General features: G+C 49.1%; 2 protein-coding genes and 1 long non-coding RNA gene across 4 annotated transcripts; 1 reads left to right on the forward strand and 2 right to left on the reverse strand.

Annotated features, from left to right (window-relative positions):
• The first annotated feature begins 58 nt into the window (after positions 1 to 58).
• On the forward strand, positions 59 to 4,163 carry LOC309450905. Its single transcript, XR_014186136.1, has 2 exons — positions 59 to 274; positions 1,006 to 4,163. It is a non-coding gene; the product is annotated as an uncharacterized lncRNA (long non-coding RNA).
• NARS1 (asparaginyl-tRNA synthetase 1) lies at positions 3,245 to 13,916 on the reverse strand. Its single transcript, XM_082074107.1, has 15 exons — positions 13,636 to 13,916; positions 12,745 to 12,827; positions 12,479 to 12,544; positions 12,279 to 12,371; positions 11,759 to 11,848; positions 10,944 to 11,022; positions 10,333 to 10,403; positions 9,971 to 10,057; positions 8,554 to 8,775; positions 7,994 to 8,193; positions 7,396 to 7,531; positions 6,362 to 6,475; positions 5,679 to 5,810; positions 4,930 to 5,061; positions 3,245 to 4,519 (listed from the first exon to the last, which is right to left on the reverse strand). Exons 1-15 carry the CDS (start codon positions 13,820 to 13,822, stop codon positions 4,388 to 4,390), a joined length of 1,824 nt encoding a protein of 607 aa, XP_081930233.1. The 5' UTR covers positions 13,823 to 13,916; the 3' UTR covers positions 3,245 to 4,387.
• Positions 13,917 to 14,024: 108 nt separating this feature from the next.
• On the reverse strand, positions 14,025 to 17,013 carry LOC309450904 (phospholipid-transporting ATPase IC-like). Of its 2 annotated transcripts, XM_082074109.1 has the most exons (3): positions 16,263 to 17,013; positions 15,801 to 15,931; positions 14,025 to 15,043 (listed from the first exon to the last, which is right to left on the reverse strand). In XM_082074109.1, the coding sequence occupies exons 2-3, from the start codon at positions 15,885 to 15,887 to the stop codon at positions 14,819 to 14,821; spliced, it is 312 nt and encodes a 103-aa protein (XP_081930235.1). In that variant the 5' UTR covers positions 15,888 to 15,931; positions 16,263 to 17,013; the 3' UTR covers positions 14,025 to 14,818. The 2 variants fall into 2 exon arrangements, with proteins under 2 accessions (XP_081930235.1, XP_081930234.1); XM_082074108.1 differs by lacking the exon at positions 16,263 to 17,013 and having other exon boundaries at positions 15,801 to 16,159.
• Between the last annotated feature and the right edge of the window lie 836 nt (positions 17,014 to 17,849).

A 17,849-nucleotide genomic window follows, 5' to 3' on the forward strand; every position in this document is an offset into this window, starting at 1 on the left:
ACGGGGGCGTACGCCCCCGTACGGCAGCGGGGGCGGTGCCGGGGGGCGGCGGCGGCGGCCGGGGTAGACGGGGCAGCCCGTCAGTTCTCCAGTCACCTCAGCCCGCCAATCCACTCAGTCACCTCAGTGACCGTTACCGCGCGGCTCGGCAATGAGAGATTCAAGCACAAAAAGACACCGGTACCGAGTTTTTATGTGAAGGGAAAGCTATCAACGGCATCCCTCGCATCACGCCGCGGTTGTGTTTTGAAGGGTTTCTTTGCAAGGGGACGTGGTAAGTAGAAAACTGACTGGTATCACTTATTGGGTTGCAGGTAGTCTTACTGTACTTGCTTAAATATTAATGCAGCACATCTCTAACATTTGAAGGACCTTCCCTCTTTTTATCAAATAGTACTTCCTTAAATACCTATATGTATTCCCACTTTACTTAAACCTAAATCCTCTAGTTCTGGTCTCTTCAACAAACTCAAGTATATCAAGCTTAATTTTATAATAATCTTCAGCTAGTTTAAATACCTCTGTCATGTCACCTCTTTATTATTCTTCTGAGATGAAGTAAGCCTCTCCTTATATGTAAAATCTTCCATTCTATTTATCAATCAGTTACTCTGCGGTCTTCTGTCTTGGTTTCTATTTTCCTTTGTATGCATTGACCTTATCTAAACAGCATGGGCCAAATTCTAACGTCAGTCACGGCTCTCTAAATCCAGAGTAACTGACTTCAGTGACTGATTGTCATTTGGTGTCAGTGGGTTTACTTGAGCACTTGGGCATCAGCATCCCTGCAGGGGTTTAAAAGACGAGGTTCTCGGGGACACGGGTTAGTGCAAGAGTTCTGGTTGGACTCGATGATCCTGAGGGTCTCTTCCAACTGAAATGATTCCACGATCTCTTGGGTTTACTCAGGCTCTAAGAAAGCTGCAAATCTTTTAAAAACGTGTTTCAAATTTTTAAAAAATCCTGGAGAGCTTCCTCAGCACACACTTATTTGGTCTTGGTCAGCCCTTGCAGTGAAGCCACCTACAACAAGCCTTGTCCCTCACGAAAAACCTGGTGGATCCCAGCCCATCTTTCAGGGGACATGAACCCATCGCCTCCTCCACCACCCAGCCCCTTTGCTTTGGTAATTCTCTGCTCCTCCAAGGGAGCTGAAGCCACAGCGACGTGCACTGTTTACAACGAGCATCATTTATAGGATTTCCTTTGTGCACTGGGAGGATCAGCATTTCTCGGCTGGAGGCAGATACCTGCAGACCTGGATTTACACCCAGCAGCACCTCTGCATCCCGCCACGGTGCAGGTTGTGCTTCCCCAGCCCCAGCACAGCTGCTGGAATCACAGGCGCCTGTCAGGGGACCGAAGGGGTCAGACAGGGACATCCCGCTGTCCGGCTCCGCGGCTCGGGGCTCTCACTGCCGCAGCCCTTGCTCCTCTTTTCCACCTCCATCTATCTGGACAGCAGCACTGCAGGAACCGCAGTCGAGGAGCAGGACAGCTGGGACTTCCGACAGGTCTTAAAACATCCAACTCTGATGGGAACGCCGCAGGAACACTGTTAGCCCAAAGAACATGTATAGCAGCAAATGTGATTAAATCATCCCTGAATGCAAACTTAAAATCAAAGAGCTTGGAAATGAGCGTTCTGGATGGCTGCCAGAACACCCAGAATCATCATGTTTTAAATCACTGCAGACATAATCACTCAGCAAACACAAAACCACAACTGGTAGGACATAGAAATAAAATCAAGATCCATTAATCCATCTCAAAAACCATTTTTTTTAAATGATCAAAACCCTGAATTGAGCCTCGATGATAGATCAGGAAGTGCAGCGATCGTATTTAACACAGCGAAGGTTCGTTTTGAAGTGGCTGCCTCAGGAATGTCTCCTCATTACTCCGGCGGTAGATTTGCATGGGCTGTTGCTGACGCAGGATCTTTCCTGCGCTGGGCTCGCCCAGCCCCACCAGCAGAGCCCCACATTCCACTGCACATCTTCCATCCCAGCCACCTTGTGCGCTCCTTTTCTGATCTGCCCCTTCCAGCAGCACCTCCTAAGAGCTCAGACCTTCCTCCCGTAGCTCCCCTGGTACAGAGGCTTTTACCCTTCACAAAGCAGCTCAGCCAGAGACGTTTTTCTAGAGTATCATCTTTTCCCAACCTTTCTCCTCCCTTCTTATCACCTCAGGCACTTGAAGGGAATTTGTTTGTAGAAAATTATTTGTATGCTCGTAAATTCCTAAATATTCTGAATTATAGAAGCCTCTTCAGCTCTGCTCTCCCTGCCCCCCAAACCACCACCCTCAAAACCACTAACAACAAACACCCACAAAAAGAAACCCCAAGGAGTGGGATTACTATTTGGCAGCACGTTCAACTTCGGGACTGGGGTGACTCTTCCTGTAGCTCACTGTTAGTAAGCTGTCCTGTAAGAAGTAAAAAATTGCCAGCATTTTGTTGCAATCAAGCTTTTTCTCCTCTCCCTCTAGCTTATGTACTTAACACATATGCATCAATACCCCAAAACACAGGAAATTTACAGGTGACTACACTTTTGCAGGTATTTAAAGAATCTTTTAAGTTCTACATTCAGACAAAGAACTCATCCAAAATGGAGCAGGGCAAGTGTGAGAGGGAGCTGAGGCACCTTACTGGACACGATAGGGGCTACAAACAGACGAGGAAAATGGGTGAACTCAGAGAAGTGGATAATAAAGCAAGGCATCCTAACAACACTTTTTTCTTAGAGTATCTTTAATTTGTCCTCTACTTGCCTCCCCTGCTCCAGAGGGGCAGCCCTTGGGTCACACAGCAATGCCACAGCAGTCCCCAACAAACCCCAAGACATTAAATCGAGATGTTTAAGAAATCACCTCACTTGTTGCAGCTGTATCAGCCGGCGAGGCGGAGATCAGCTCCGCTACAAACCGCAGCCGGGAGTCCCAGCACACCCCCCTGGAGCTGCTGCCTTGGCCACCAGTTATTCAGCACATTTATTCTCATTTATTCTCTCCAGGATGTGGTCTCTCCAAATTACAAAAATTCATGCCTTTAACTTATTAATGGGGATTTAGTTTAAAAAAACTAGTTCCATTTTCTTGAATATGTCTTTACTGCACTTTCAAACCCACTTTCCCTGTGCAGTATATTGCCTGTGCCAGGACAGACCGTATTATGAAGATTAAGGGAAAGGGAAGAAACAGACATTACAGCTCAAGAACTACTGCCTCGCACACCACCTTATGTTGCCATAATTTATTGGTTGCTGATTTAGACCGGTTTCTATATGTAACATGCAAGATGAAGAAAACCAGTCATTTCTTACAAAAACATGGACACCGCACAGCTCAACAATTCTATTGGTGGCAAATCCAGGTCAAGTCTTGGTGCAGGTGGAGAATGATGCACCTACCAGCTGTTTATCTCTCTGGTAAGAGGAATTGCTTTATTTCTGACTAAAAAGCACAGATGAGCCAACACATGAAACATTTGCTCGATCCTAGTTGATAACCAGGTTACAGTTGGGCACAGCAGAGAGCACGGAGCCAGCAGGAGCCTGTGCAGCACATCAGCGAGACGGGGCAAGCGCTGCCTGGACTCAGCGCGTCTGCGCAGGACAGCAGCTCAGCCCCCATGATGCTCAAATCCAAAGGATTTCAAAATTACCGGGGCTTTTGGGTCTTCGCTCAGTCATTTCTGGTCTGAAAGGACGGCAGAACCTCAACTGGGAAGGCAGCACAGACATCCCGCTGTCCAGACAACGCTGCGAGAGCAAAGCCCACCTCACATTCCTCATCAATAAATAATCTGCAACAAACAAAAGCCCACAGCTCTTGCAGCGGAATTTTGTGCTCAGTACTACAGACCTTCTTATTGAATAAACTCAAATGGAGCTTCCATTAAAAACAGCAGGAGCTAAAAAAGTGCAGCACTTAATTATTCCAATTTTTACACTGCATTGAGCTATTCGGAGGGTGTCTGGTCATGCCATTCTCAGAGGCCAGCACGTGGGAATTCAAAGAGCTTGAACTCCCGATGTCTCCAACAAGAAACCACAAGAGAGAACAGATTAAAATTAAAGCAAATTAAAAAAAAAAATCAATTTTCTTTTGAGTCACAGAAATGAAAAGCAGAAGCATATTTTGCTTTTTAAACGACATCTTACCAGGATCTTTGTTTTTTGTTGACTTGAGCGCATAAATACACCTAACGTTTTTTTCTAGAGCTTCTTCCAGTTAATTAGTAGCATTTTCCTTTAAAAAGGGGTTTTGCTTAATTTCCTTTTCACATCCTAAATGAGTGTTTGTTCTCAGATGGGCTGTAGACCAGCAGAGCGTATCGTTCTTTTGCAAGCCCCGGTGGCTCGGGTTGCTGGGGGGATGCCTAAGGTTTGCAGCGCTGCACGAAGCGTGGATAGAGACAGACATCTCGGATGTGGTGTCTGTTCAGAATCCAGGTCAGGAACCGCTCCAATCCCAAACCGTATCCACCGTGAGGGCATGTGCCGTATTTTCTCTGTCAAATTAAGATCAGAGAGTAGCTATTGAACTTTTTCTTATTATTTATAATTGCAGTAATACCACCAAAACAAAAACAAAACCCTTCCACCATTATTTTCTGTATAATGAGGAAAATGGACTGCCCTTGCTGGCAGAGCTTGGCCGTCCCCGTAACCACACCCTGCGGGACACCCCGACCCACAGCCAGCGCAGCCTGGGGACAGTGACCTGCCCGGGCAGCGCTGCCACCAACGCTGTTTGAGCAGGACGGAAACTGTCACCTGCTGCATTTTGCCAATGGTTAAACCATTATCAACTCTGGGCCACTAGAAATGTTTCCATGTTAGACTGCAGCATCTGAAGAGTAGCTTAAAGAAAAATCCGATGTCATATGTGAGGAGCAGCACATGCAGCCTTGTCACAGACCTGGTCGGTGTACCAGTAGTACGGCGTGGGGTCAATGCCCTCTCTCTTGTAGCCTTCCAGCAGCTCCTCGCTGTCCCAGATACGCATCGAGCCGCCGACTATCTCCCCAACGTTGGGCATCAGCACATCAACCTACAACACACACGGTTACAGTTAACATGTGTACAGCAGGGCATTGAAAAACAGCCCAAGCTTAACACATTTTACCACAAAGTTTTAATTCTCCACAACAGGAAAGGAGGGAATTCCTTCCAGATTGGCTAAACTGATTGACTAGGTTTTCTAATTTGATCTCTAATGCTCTTGGACACACTGAACTGTAAGAAACAAACAAGAAAACCTCCAAACCACAATAAAACAACCTACAATAAACAACAAATAAAGCCAAACCAAACCCACACCCCAAACCCACAAACAGAGCAGCATTCCTCACAACCACCACTCTTCCCAGCTGCCCGGCAGCTCCAGTCCAGACAACACGGTCTCAGAAGCGATAGGAATATCGTCAGCAGAGAAACAATTTGCCAGGCCAGTGCAGAACACGCTCACCATGATCCAGCCCCAGTTCCTGAGCACTGCAGTGTCACTTGCTCACTCCTACAGGCTCAACACCAAGAGCTGCTCAACCAAAACCTGTAGGAAATCCCCAAGATTTCCCCTGGTACTCATCCGTTCTTCATTTTACACTCTGCCAGCCCCCGCTCTGTTCAGAAGCTGCAGCACTACATAAATACTAAATAGCAACATACAGACTCCGTAAGGCGGGAATCGTCGTGGCAGCGCTGCATGTAGAAAGACTTGATCTCTGCAGGAAATCGGCACAACAAGATCGGCTCGTTAATGGTGTCTGTCATCAGCCTCTCGGGAGCTTCAGGAATGTCCTACAGTTAAAGAAGCCTTATTAATATTTTAAACAAAAACCACTCAAAGACCTTAAGTTCTTCATGTACCAGGCATGAAACAATGGCATTTGTCCTAAATGACCTAAATTTTTAAACCAAATTTATCTTAGACAATCCTTCGACTATGGCTACATCACCAAGTCCTCTTGAGCTCCTGCAAATCATTTTGTCTTCCATGTGGAAAAGCGAGACAGGGAACAGATGCACAGATGACAACACGGACTTAGATTCCAGTGTTCCAAGACATTATGTGAAAGCCCAGCCCACACCTGCATTCCCCGATACATCACGACACCTCCCAGCACAGCCCAACAGCCAGGCCCCAGTGAAGCTTACAGCAAAACTCCCTTTAACTAGAATGTCACTCCTTTTCGACGTCATTCCAAACAAAGCACCCGAGTCACACAGCACCAGTGAGCCCAGCAGCGTCACGGTGCAGACACTGTCTGCCAAGGGACTCACACACCCCCAGGGCAGGGCCGGGGGATTTTGCCTGGTTTTCATTCCTCTGGAGCCTCAGACAGATTTACCTCCCCAAACTCATAGTAAGTGCCATCGTCCTTCTTCACGTCATGTTCCTTCAGCCACTCGATGGCTTCACTGTAGTTCATTCGTCGGAAAGGCCGCTTAGGAGGCTTAAATCCCTGTAAGTAAGAGCAGACAAAGCCAGTTAGAAGAGTACCATTTTTACAGCAGAATACTTCCAGACTTGAAGCATACACGCCGCTCTTTCCAGCTCTAAAATCAACAAATTATTACTAAATAAATCAAGCTGGGTACTGAAAAGCTAGAATCAAACACAACCCTATTCCAAGCCAGTAAAGCTTACAGAACAGATGCTGAAAAAGATGGCAGGAGGTGAGAGGACGTATTTACAAAGCTGTTTCCTTTTCTCTATGAATTCTTTGCATGTGTTGGTGTTTCAGATTGAGTCACTAGCAGAGGCTCCAAGTGTAAGGCCACAGAAGAACATCTTTGCTTCCCTTCCAGGTTGGCTGAGCTCCTGCCATTTCCTATCTCTTGCCCAAATTCAAAACTGAACCTCCCAGCACTTATCCGGAAAACAGGTCCAAATAACGGGGATGACTGAGCCTGTATGCTCTGAGAAAAAAGTCAGTGATAGAGATGAAGCTTGCGGGCTCTTAACGCCATCTTCTTTGCAAAGGCAACAGAAGACCGGAGGTCTCTAACAAACGGAAAGAGCTTTAGAGCTCCACGTTCCAGGGTAGACAGTAGAACACCAGCTGTTTCATTGCTCCCTTGTGCTCAATCTGCAACACCAGCCGATCAATATTACAAGCTCTGGGATAGAGGTTTTCATTCCACTGGCACAGCACACGTGGCCATAAATCCCAGCACACTGCTGGCTCCTGGAACTTCTTCCCCTGCTTCTGGAAGGGCCATTACCAGCCTTGCAGCATTTTCATTCTTTTGATGTTATTTTTCTTATTAGTAATAATAACAACAGTATGCTCCCTGCCATGCCCTGCCTTCCCCCAATGCACGTGCCGACCAGGAAAGGCTAAAGCTGCTCTTTCCTCGGCTGTTCCACATTGCTGCCTACCGGGTTCAGCTCGTACAGCAAGCTTGATGCCGGGGATTTCAAGACTCGGTCTACTACATCACAAACCAAGCTCTCGAGACGGGCCAATAAATCCTCAAAACTTATAAAAGGACATTCGGCTTCAATGTGAGTGTATCTGAAAGACAAAGTCATGACATTACAAAACCACATACAAGCAACAAATCTTTAGTTATGAAACAAATCCTCAGGAGCAAAAAGTGACCAAACCCACGAACACACACTTCTGTCCCCTTTTTAATTTCTCCCACTTCTACACTGAAAAGGAACTTAAGCCATTGGAAGAAAAAAAAAAAAAAGACAGAAAACAACAAGAGTATGAACTGTATTTTCTAAAAAGACAAAGCTTCCTAAAAGTGTATCGGCTGTTTTGCCCAGATCTTCCTTCGCTAAATGTCAGTGTTTTATGATTAACTGGACGAGGTATTAACCCCCAAATACATTTTTGCTCAGTCCTCCCACATTAGCATTATGCTGTCTGTCTGCTCACTGTACATCACGTCACCCAACTGCCCGCTGCTCCCCGGCTTTAGAAATTCACTTCCACGTCAACAACAGAGAAAGCAGAGCCCGTCCATACTCGGCCAGGTGTCTGCGGGTCCGGGACTGCTCGGCTCGGTACGACTGCGCGATGCAGAACACGTCTCCCAAGGCTGGGATGCAGGTCTCCAGGTAGAGCTGGGAGGACTGCGTTAGGTACGCCTCTTCACCAAAGTAATCCAGCTTGAACAGGGTTGAGCCTCCTTCCACCTGCGTCTGGACTAAAGTCGGCGGTGTGACCTGGCAAAGAACACGGCTCTCACTACTTGGTGAAGAATTAAGGACACGGATGCAAAGCACAGTCTTCCAGAACACCATCTACAACACCTTTGTACCCACACACACGTCAGCCTGATACCCCTCAGCACCCAAAAAGAGGTACGCGGGCTGTTTGTCAGTCACACTGTAACACACACCTCAGAAGCATCTACACACCTTTGAGAGCTACGTCTATGAAAGCGATCATACAATGCTTTCCTAAAAAGGGCTTTTCTTTTGCCCCTTCCAGGTCAATGCAAAAGCCTACACAGATTTTCCAGGAAAAAGATAACCTTGAAGTCAGGACATTAGTCATCTGCTGACAAGGGAAAATATACTTACTTCATAATATCCGTTGGCAAAGAAATGATCCCTGAAGGCCTGTACGACCATGGAGCGCACCTTGAAGATTTTGGACATGTTCTCGCCCCGGATCATCATGTGCCTGTTGTTAAGCTGCACGTCCACCTCAGAATCCTCGTTGAGCAGGTTGTCGGCGCCCCCGGCCGGGGCCAGGCCCAGGAGCTCCCAGTAGTCGCAGCTCAGCTCGTGGCCTCCCGGCGCCTGCCCGGCAAAGGGACACAAACACTGGACTCGGGCGCTGCCTGCCCAGACGCAGCGACGTTAACCCAGTTTCACTAAAGACGCTCAGTCCCCATGGCAGCGCTTCCCAAGTGACTGCTCTCTAACCTCAGGTCGAGCTCTTGGGGCCAGGACCCGAGTGGCAGGGACAACTACAACAATCAAGCCCACCCAAATTTCAGTTGCAAGACATGCCAGTAATGGCCAACAGCATGTGCCTTACAAAAAAAATGAATGATCTACAAAGCACCACAAAAGGTGAACACTTTGACCTTGTTCACACATTACAGGCAGCCACAGTGACAGACTACTTTGCTCAAATGTTATCTAATGCATTTTGGAGACATTGTTTGAAGTAATCTAACAGTCCAAAATGTGTTTTCTTTTTTTCCAGACGCATTTCCAGATGTGTTACCTCACTAGAGGTTACAACACGTACTCAAGGGACCAGCCAGAATACAGATTGCCGATCCACACAGAAGAACAGCTCCCACTGCGAGAACCGATGATCATTTTGAATATGTGTCTGAAGGAAGAGGTAAGCTTACAGACTAGCGAGACTAAACATACATCTGTCCTCTAAATCTCAACACTGCTGCTTTGCTTTCCCTTCAGAAAAAAGGGCATTGCTATAAGCAGTTACCAAGAGCTCACGTCTTTAAAAGACTATTTAAGATTTGGCCTGAGCTTCCTTGCTCTTTCTCCATCACAAGCTCAGTTTTGCAACACAGACACAACTTCTGCCTCTCAGCCACCTCGTAATAACCAAGATAGAAGCCTTACGATAAATTTTGATAAACATCCTGATAGAGGCCTGCGTGTCCTGATGAGCGCACTGAGCTGCTGTCACAGACGCCAGCTCCCAAAGGCTTCCCTCCTACCTCCAGTCTGCGTCCTTCCTGCAGTGCTGCTCAGCACGGCTTTAGTCCTGACTCCAGATCTAGGCGTGTTTAAACAGTAACGCGTGTGGATCTAGACTGGAATGAGACAGGCACAAGGCTCACCTGTCCCGCTGAACTGTGGAGACAGCAGCAGCTCTGGGACCTTTGTTCTTGTCTCTAAACCAAGTTCCCACCAAAATCATCTAACAATTCTTTCTACCTCTGCTTTTCCTTCCATCAGGAAAATGATAAACTGCTAAAGAGGAAGAGAAGCCAAGACTAACACTGTCTCGTACCTGCTTGCCTTCGGGAACGAGGTTCAGCGTCCCGTACACTGCGACGCTGCTCTCCGTGGAGAGAACCAGCCCGTTGTAGCACTGGCACTGCCGACACAGACGGACAAAGCGTTAAGGGAGCTTCTTGGCTTTAGTTTTCTTACAACATGTATTTGGCTCACAGGCAAGACTGACTCATAGTCACTTCCAAATAGCTCTCACATTGACAAAAAAATTCTAGTGGTATGAGATACGATTTAACAATAATACAACTTAATCAGTAGGTTTAGGGGAATTTCCAATTGTCTATATAAAAGAAAAAACGATTAGGTACAAACACTTAACTTACTTAACGCAGAACAGAATTCAATATCACGACTTACCAGTTCATCAGAAAGGACACACTGAAGAAAACCTGTGCCATCTCTCAAAACAATGAACATCAAATTTTTTCCTAGTGAAAAAGAAGGAGGAAAAGCAGAGCGCCTCAGCTTTATTCACTGACCCACGTGAACAGACCTGCTCCCCAAGCACATCACCACTGACGTGCAGGTTGTTACAGAAGGACTGTGATCACATCCTTCCATTTTAAAAACCAAGGATGCTCCAGGTGAGCGCTGAGCATGAGCACAGTTAGAAGCATTTCAGGCTGTATTTTGTATAGCAAATTAAAATAAGTTTGGACAGCCACCAGGAGCAAAGCCTGCTCCAAGGTGACAGGGCTGGGCTGGTACTGCCATGCCCCGACCTCGGATGCCCCTCTGGTCCCCAGGGACCAAAGTCCTGCAGACATAAAGGGAGCGAATGCCTGTGGAGCCAGAAGCACCCCTGCCGTGCACATCCATGCCCCGACCGACACCACCTTGCCAGCCAGAACACCGGTCATTCTGGCAAGCAGTCATGCTAAGCTTATGTTAAGACTAGGTGCTGACTCATTTTAAGAGCTGTTGAGTTTGTTCCGCTTGCACAGGTTCAGTCAACGCTTGTGGCTTACCTTGCCTCCGTAATCTGTGGATCCAGCCAAAAATCTTCACTCTCTGGCCTCTGTAAGCCTCCAGAGCACCAATCTTCACCTGTCAAGGGAAATGATTCACCCTTTAGATGGTGTTTTCCACATAATTACTTACAATACCAGTGTCTGTGACATCTTCCAGCAGCGTTTAAAGTGAAGCTCCACCCAGGTATAAGCACAGTACTGACCAGCTCTTTAGTAAGGAAAGCGTAATTCAGCGAGTTCTGTCCCAGGGAGTACGATCAGACAGCATTTCCAGACTTGGAACTGAGCGCAGTGCAGGTCTGGAGGAGCCCGCGGGTTCAGCCCCTTCCCAGAGAGCGGCGCTGGGCTCCAGTCAAACCGCTCCTGTGCGGGTCACAGAACCCCCTCCACACAGGCTGTGTGAAACCCCGCAGAGCAGCGAGCACAGCACCTGCCCAAACCACCAAATCCAGCAGGACTACAAACAGCCAAATGACATCTCAGTGCCTCCAGTGACATCCTCTGACCAGCACTGCTGCTTCAGTCTCCACCGCGATAATCAAACAAAGCAAAATTCATGGACTTTCTCAAACAGAAATATGGTCTCTACCACTAGACAGACACAGAGGAGTCTGATGTGTGAACTAAGAAGGTTCAGACATCCATGAAGTGTATGAGAAAGACTGAAATGTACACACTAGAGAACACAGATAACCACAAAAATGTTACATTTATGGACGGCAAAAAGACCGTGGCCACACAGCAGAGCCAGACCCAGTCTCTGTGAGGACAAGATCGAACACAGGCCATGTATCAAGTGCGCGGGATCTTACACATTTTGGCTCCGGAAGCCTGGGGTCATTCTTGATAACAACTTTCTTCGCTTCCTCCAGGTTCTTCTCTCTTCTCAAGAGATCCTCTGCCTGGTGGAAAACGAATAATAGCTGTAACCAGGCTCGGCAAGATTCCCACTCCTTACAATCACTCGAGACTATAATATACACTGACAGACAGAGGTGTCATGAAGCTTTGATGTTACCCTGCTGGGGCCTAAACATGCCCTAATTCAGGACCAGATGAGAAACAACACACAGATGCATTTATGATTGTATCCAGAAAATCTAAAGGCAACAGACTGCAACGATTCAAAACTCGCCCCGTTTCAGCCATTGGCTCGTCCTAATCTAAAGGAAGGCGAGTTGCAAATAACATCTGTGCAAAGCAATGAGATGGCTGAAGAACAAACAGAAGCTTTTCTGGAGGGGCGGGAATGGCAGCAACGGTGCTTAATGTTTCAGAAGAAGGAAGTTGGTGGGATTCGGCTCCTCCTCCGCGGCAGCCCCTGCAACCTACCTCCTTCTTCTCCTTCGCCTCGTTCTTCATTTGTTCCCTGTGCCACAGCTTTTTGACATTTTTCATCTGTGACTTTGAAATAATGGCCCATCTCTAAATCAAGCCAAGGAGAGAGCAGAAGATAACAGATTACATTTGTGTCCCCTCGCACAAGGGAGCAGTAACGTGATTTCTACTAGGAAGCTCTAGCACTATGGCACCTCGTTTTCTTTTTGCGAATCCACATAAATAGTAGGAAACGGTTCCTTTCCTGCTGTCATCAAAGCCTAAAAAAGGGGGAAAACAACAGCATCAGTGGCACTGCAAGTGATCTAAGTCATCCTTAAAAAGCCCAAGCAGACATCCTACTTCTGATCAGAGATGCAAAAACCAGTATAAACTTTACGTTTCGAAATACGAGGCAAATCACTTGGCCTGAATCGCAGCTCACATGTTTCAAAACAAACAGCAGGTGCTCCCCAGTTACCTTGAGAACAGTCTTGAACGGTTTCTTCTGCGTCCCATCCCCGGCGGAGTCGCTGCCCTCTCGCTCGGACACGTACAGCTCCTCTGGAACACACAAACACGGGCGCTTACTCACAACAGGAAAAAACGTATCAGCGACGGAGACGTGCGGGAAAACCAGGAGGTGCACAGGGATACAGAAATCACGGTGATCAACAGAAATGAGCCATCAAAAACAACTCCGTGGGCACACACGGTGAGAACTGTTTCATCTCTCCCACTATAAAAATCAGCACATGCAGCAAGCGCTGAAGTCTAAGGGGCTGATGCCACAGCGGAACCCGCTCCGGGGCTCCGGCCGCCCCCAGCCCGGCCCCCTCCGCACGGCGCCCCGGCCGTCCCCAGCCCGGCCCCCTCCGCACGGCGCTCCGGCCGCCCCCAGCCCGGCCCCCTCCGCACGGCGCTCCGGCCGCCCCCAGCCCGGCCACCTCCGCACGGCGCTCCGGCCGCCCCCAGCCCGGCCCCCTCCGCACGGCGCTCCGGCCGCCCCCAGCCCGGCCCCCTCCGCACGGCGCTCCGGCCGCCCCCAGCCCGGCCACCTCCGCACGGCGCTCCGGCCGCCCCCAGCCCGGCCCCCTCCGCACGGCGCCCCGGCCGCCCCCAGCCCGGCCCCCTCCGCACGGCGCCCCGGCCGCCCCCAGCCCCACCCGGCACGGTCCGCTCGGGCCGGCAGCCGCCCCGCCGCTGCCGCCATCTGCTGCCCGCGGCGAGGGGCCGGGCCGGGCCCAACCGCATGGCATCGCATGGCACCGCACCGGGCCGCACTGCGCCGCCCGCCCCGCCGGGCCGGGGCCGCGCCAGGGCCCGCAGGGAGCGCGGGAAGAGCGGGGCCCGCGGGGCCCGCCCGGCTCACCCAGCGCCAGCGCCGCGGTCCTGCCCAGCACCTCTCCCGCCATGGCCGCCCCACTGCCGCAGCCCGCCGGAAGTGGCGTCACCGCCGCGCCCTGAGCCAACCCGCCGCCGCCTTGCGTCAGCCAGCGCTCCGCAGCCCCGCCCCTCCCGGTAAGTCCCGCCCCTTCCGGGTAGCCGCGCCCCGCCATTCTTTAGCACGTGTCATTGGAAATCAAAGCAATGTTGCCATTTACATATTTAATATCTTAACCCCACCCCCAGGTTCAGAGTCCAACACATGCTGGGGGGTGTTGTTTTTTTTCTTTAAAGTCGAACCTCACATGCCCCACTGAGAGATCAGTTATCTCCGCTTCCTTTTTAAACATACTTATTAGGACAGAAGCTGTAAACTTTAGGATATTTATTTGCATTAAATTTCTGAAATGCACATTCCATTAAACAAGAGCTGAATGACATTTTTATTATAAAACGATTTAATCAACCTTAGTTCAGGAGTTGGAAGTAGATAAAAGTGAAACATTCATACATCTCAACCTGAAGAGTCCAAGTATGTGCAAGTGTAAGGAGACTCCTAAAAACACTCTTTGCATTGTAAGAATTGATCCGTTATTGACTGTGTACCTAAAACTGAAATGAAGACACTTTGCCAGCCCAAAGGGCAGCGTTGCAGAGATCAGGTGGATCTGTTCATAAACACATGCCTATAAACGTCAGGATTCCTAATAAAATCCGAGCCAGGGCACCCAGAGCCCTCTCCACAGACTGACCGGCGGGTTTGCCGTTCGACTGTGCGGGTCAGTGAAATGGCGCACACCACGTAACTGCTGTTGGCAGTTTGCTTTCAAAGACTAAAGATGAAATGTAGCTGCAGTTTCATACCAACATATCATGAAAATGTGAAAAGCTTGCAGTTCCAGGCACCACAAGACCGAAGTGGTGATGCTGGGTTTTGTCCCCCAGCACACGCATCCTTCACTGCCACGTTGGACGGAAAGCAGTTGCACAAGGATTAGTAGCTCCGCAGAGAACTCTTGGTCTTTGTGTGTGTCCAGCAGTCCTGTGATAAAGCATAAGAGTCTTCATATCCTTATGCCATTTGCTTAAAAAAATGTCCTGAGTTCTTTTTAAAAAAATATTTGTTTTGTGCAATCCGTGGGCTAAAAAGCTGCTGCAGGCGCCGCGGCTCAGCTGGCGTGGGGGGCGGCCGCGGCCCCCGTCCCGCGCAGCACGGCGGGCAGGGGAGCGCGCTTCTTGCGGATGCTGCGTCCCGAGGCGATGAGGTCCGCGTAGCCGCGCTGGTGGGAGAAGGCGTATGCGGAGCGCCGGGCCGACACGCCGCGGTGCAGCGCGCTCTGCCGCCGCCGCCACTGCTGCTCCGCCGCCAGCAGCTTCTGGCGGTTCTTCTGGATCTGCGCGTGTGCAAGGACAGACGGGTTTACAGGTTACAAGTGACAACAGCTTGTTCGCATTTACTGTCTGGGGAAATAACCTGATAATTTTACATCCTTCAACTACTTCACAGGAGGGTTCTCTAGTTTCAATTTTATTGTGATAGAAACAAGAATATATTCAGCAACACATCACCATTTCAGGAAGACTCTCTGCATTATTTTGAATTTCATTTTCATTTACCTTTAACTGTCTTTCACCGAAGCAGGTTGCAGATACATAACTGAAAGCTATTCCTGTGCTCTCATGCTGACACCAATGTCTCTTGCCAGCTCAAGGTGAAACAGAAGCAAACAAAACCTGTGCAGTGCACTGACACGTAACGCTGGAACCCAGCACGGCCCAAGCGAGAGCAGAACCCGGCCGTGTGCGGCTCCAGAGCAGGTTTCTGCGGTGTGAACAAGGCGAGCGCTCAGCCAAGAGACGGATCAGCCTGCTCTGAGCTGTGCTGGGCTCGCGCCCGTCCTGCACAACCACACCAGGGACATACACGAGATAAAGGCCCGTGAAGTGACGCTCTGCTCTGCTCTGGGGACCAGATGTGACGGTGCCCTTTGTCACCAGCCCGCGGGCAGCCTGCAGAGCGCCGGGTCCCAGCGGAGCTGAGCTGCCCGCCCGGCGCTCCTGGGCACAGGCACCCTTTGGTCTCTAATATCAGCACCAACACCGACTCCCGTAAATAACACGTGCCAAAGGAACAGAAATAACTTTACTCACTCTATCGCTCTCCGAAGGCCAAATTGTCACTGATAAGAAACGCCAGGCCACCACAGGCAGTAAGCAAACAGCAATCGATAAAATCATGGTCAGCCAGAGGTACGGCTGTCTCAGAGCATTTGGAGCTGTTCCTTGGGATAAAAACAGCAAAAACTGGTTTGTGACAAACATCAGCATTTGGCTGTGCCTCACCTCAGGGTTTTACCTTCCACTGATGGGTTAGTGCAACTTGGCAAACACGGTTCTCATTTGCAGACCCCTACTGCTGGGCAACATCAAGTTCCAGCTCATTTCATTGAAACAAAAGAAATACTCCAATAAAGCAACTTGGCCCCAAAGAGAAACAAACATAATTTCCTTTCACAGGCATCAGGTTCGGGCCATGACATTCGGGCCATAGTTCTGCTCAAGCGACAAAGCTGCGCAGGACAGGAACAAGAACCAGAAAACACAAGGACTGACCTGTGAACTGAAAGCCGGACGGAAAGAGAACGTGGATTCCAGCGCTGTGGAAGTCAAACGTGATACCAAAGTAAAGTGCAATACTCCCAAATATTGAGAAGGCATTAACAAACGTCCAGTAAGAGGTATCCAAGCCAATCTGAAAGCAAACAAAAACTCCAAATGAGTTTATTAATTCGAAATAATGTCACCTAGTCTGAAGGCTGACGGGGTTTTGGGCGAGTCATCTCTCACCCAGTCAGTGAGAGAGAAGGCAGGAAAGGTAACGTTTGTGTGTATTGTTACGTTTTCAGTAGACAAATTTAGAAAGGTGAGCAGAAGGTGTTTTCAGAGCACCACAGGAAGCTAAGCTTACTTGCCTGAAAATTGACGATAAATATGAGAGAAGATGCTGCCGTGACAGCGAAGGACTGATAATCTGAAGGTGCTTCTCCATCTTGTCCCATGGTTTTCAGGTAAGCTCCATACGGTATGAAGAAGATCACCAATGAAGTTATAGCTCCATGCAGCAAACTTAAAAAGAACTTCTTGTAGTTAAAAAGTGAATCTTTCTGTCCCAAAACATACAGACTGGGGAACCGAAGACTCAATTTGTCGCTCACATCCTTAATAAAGAGAAAAGAGAAGGAAAAGTTGCTGGAGTTTCTTGTTCTTGGTGTGAGCACTGATGAGCGGGCAGCTCAGCTCCGGGGCAGGTTTCTGTGCCCCCCTGCACAGCCGGGGACACCCCTCGCAGAGCTGCCACATGTCCCGCTTCCAGCCTCCCGCGTTTCTAGCCCATTATTTGCCAGGACAAGAACGCAGGCAGCTGTGCAGCGCTCTCCAGCTGTGGACTGTGCTGGAGGCTTTTCCCGCTCCGGGAAATAAGCAGAAGATGGGGCTGTCACTGCGTGTCCTGCCTTCAAGTCTTTAACAAATACTGAAGTGAGAGCTTAATTTGGAACAGAATTCATTCCTTCACTTTTGTCACAATAGAAAGCGGAAGCATTGATTTGCCTGATCGTCAGGTAAGCCTTGTACAGAACAAAACAGTGCAAAAGGCCAAAAGCACCTGTCCCAGCGGATTAAAACAAATGCTACACACCGAGACCTCCTGTCAAATACAGTCACTTAAATTGTTCAGTCCCTACACCTTTAAAAGGGTAAGCACAGAACATCGTTTCCAGTAACAAAGCCGCCCGTTGCTGTGCCATGTGAATGACTTCATGGAACAGCAGGCACTCAGAAGTGTTTGTAACAAACTTTGTTAGCGCTGCAGACCTGACTGACCAACCTCGGCTACTTCAGTAACCCTCTGCTCACTGTCTCCTTACCCCACAAGCCAAACACCCAACCAAACCGCCCCAAATGCCTTGGACGTAAACCAGAGCAAGCAGTTTCAGTGTAATTAAAGGGCTGGTGTTAGCTGCCTTTGGATTCCTCTGCTGCTAACAGCACCATGGGGAATACCTGGTCAAGCAAGCCAACCAGCAGAACCGGGAGACTCGAGTACAGGACGTTGTACAGCGTGATGAACCAGTCTTCGTACGCTGTCTGCAAGGGGAGGAGACATTTCAGTCATTAATCACCTCTTCTTGATTCCACCTT

Source organism: Streptopelia decaocto (assembly GCF_964273445.1).
Source record: "Streptopelia decaocto genome assembly, chromosome: Z".
Taxonomy (NCBI): domain Eukaryota; kingdom Metazoa; phylum Chordata; class Aves; order Columbiformes; family Columbidae; genus Streptopelia; species Streptopelia decaocto.

Coding starts and splice junctions, on each gene's coding strand:
- NARS1 (XM_082074107.1), bottom strand. CDS start 13,822: ATGGCGGGGCGCGGCTACCCGGAAGGGGCGGGACTTACCGGGAGGGGC. Junction 11,023..11,758: donor GGCTTCCGGAGCCAAAATGT/GTAAGATCCCGC, acceptor TTCCCTTGACAG/GTGAAGATTGGTGCTCTGGA. Junction 10,058..10,332: donor GTGTCCTTTCTGATGAACTG/GTAAGTCGTGAT, acceptor CTGTGTCGGCAG/TGCCAGTGCTACAACGGGCT.
- LOC309450904 (XM_082074108.1), bottom strand. CDS start 15,977: ATGCTGATGTTTGTCACAAACCAGTTTTTGCTGTTTTTATCCCAAGGA. Junction 15,044..15,800: donor GGCCTTCGGAGAGCGATAGA/GTGAGTAAAGTT, acceptor GCACACGCGCAG/ATCCAGAAGAACCGCCAGAA.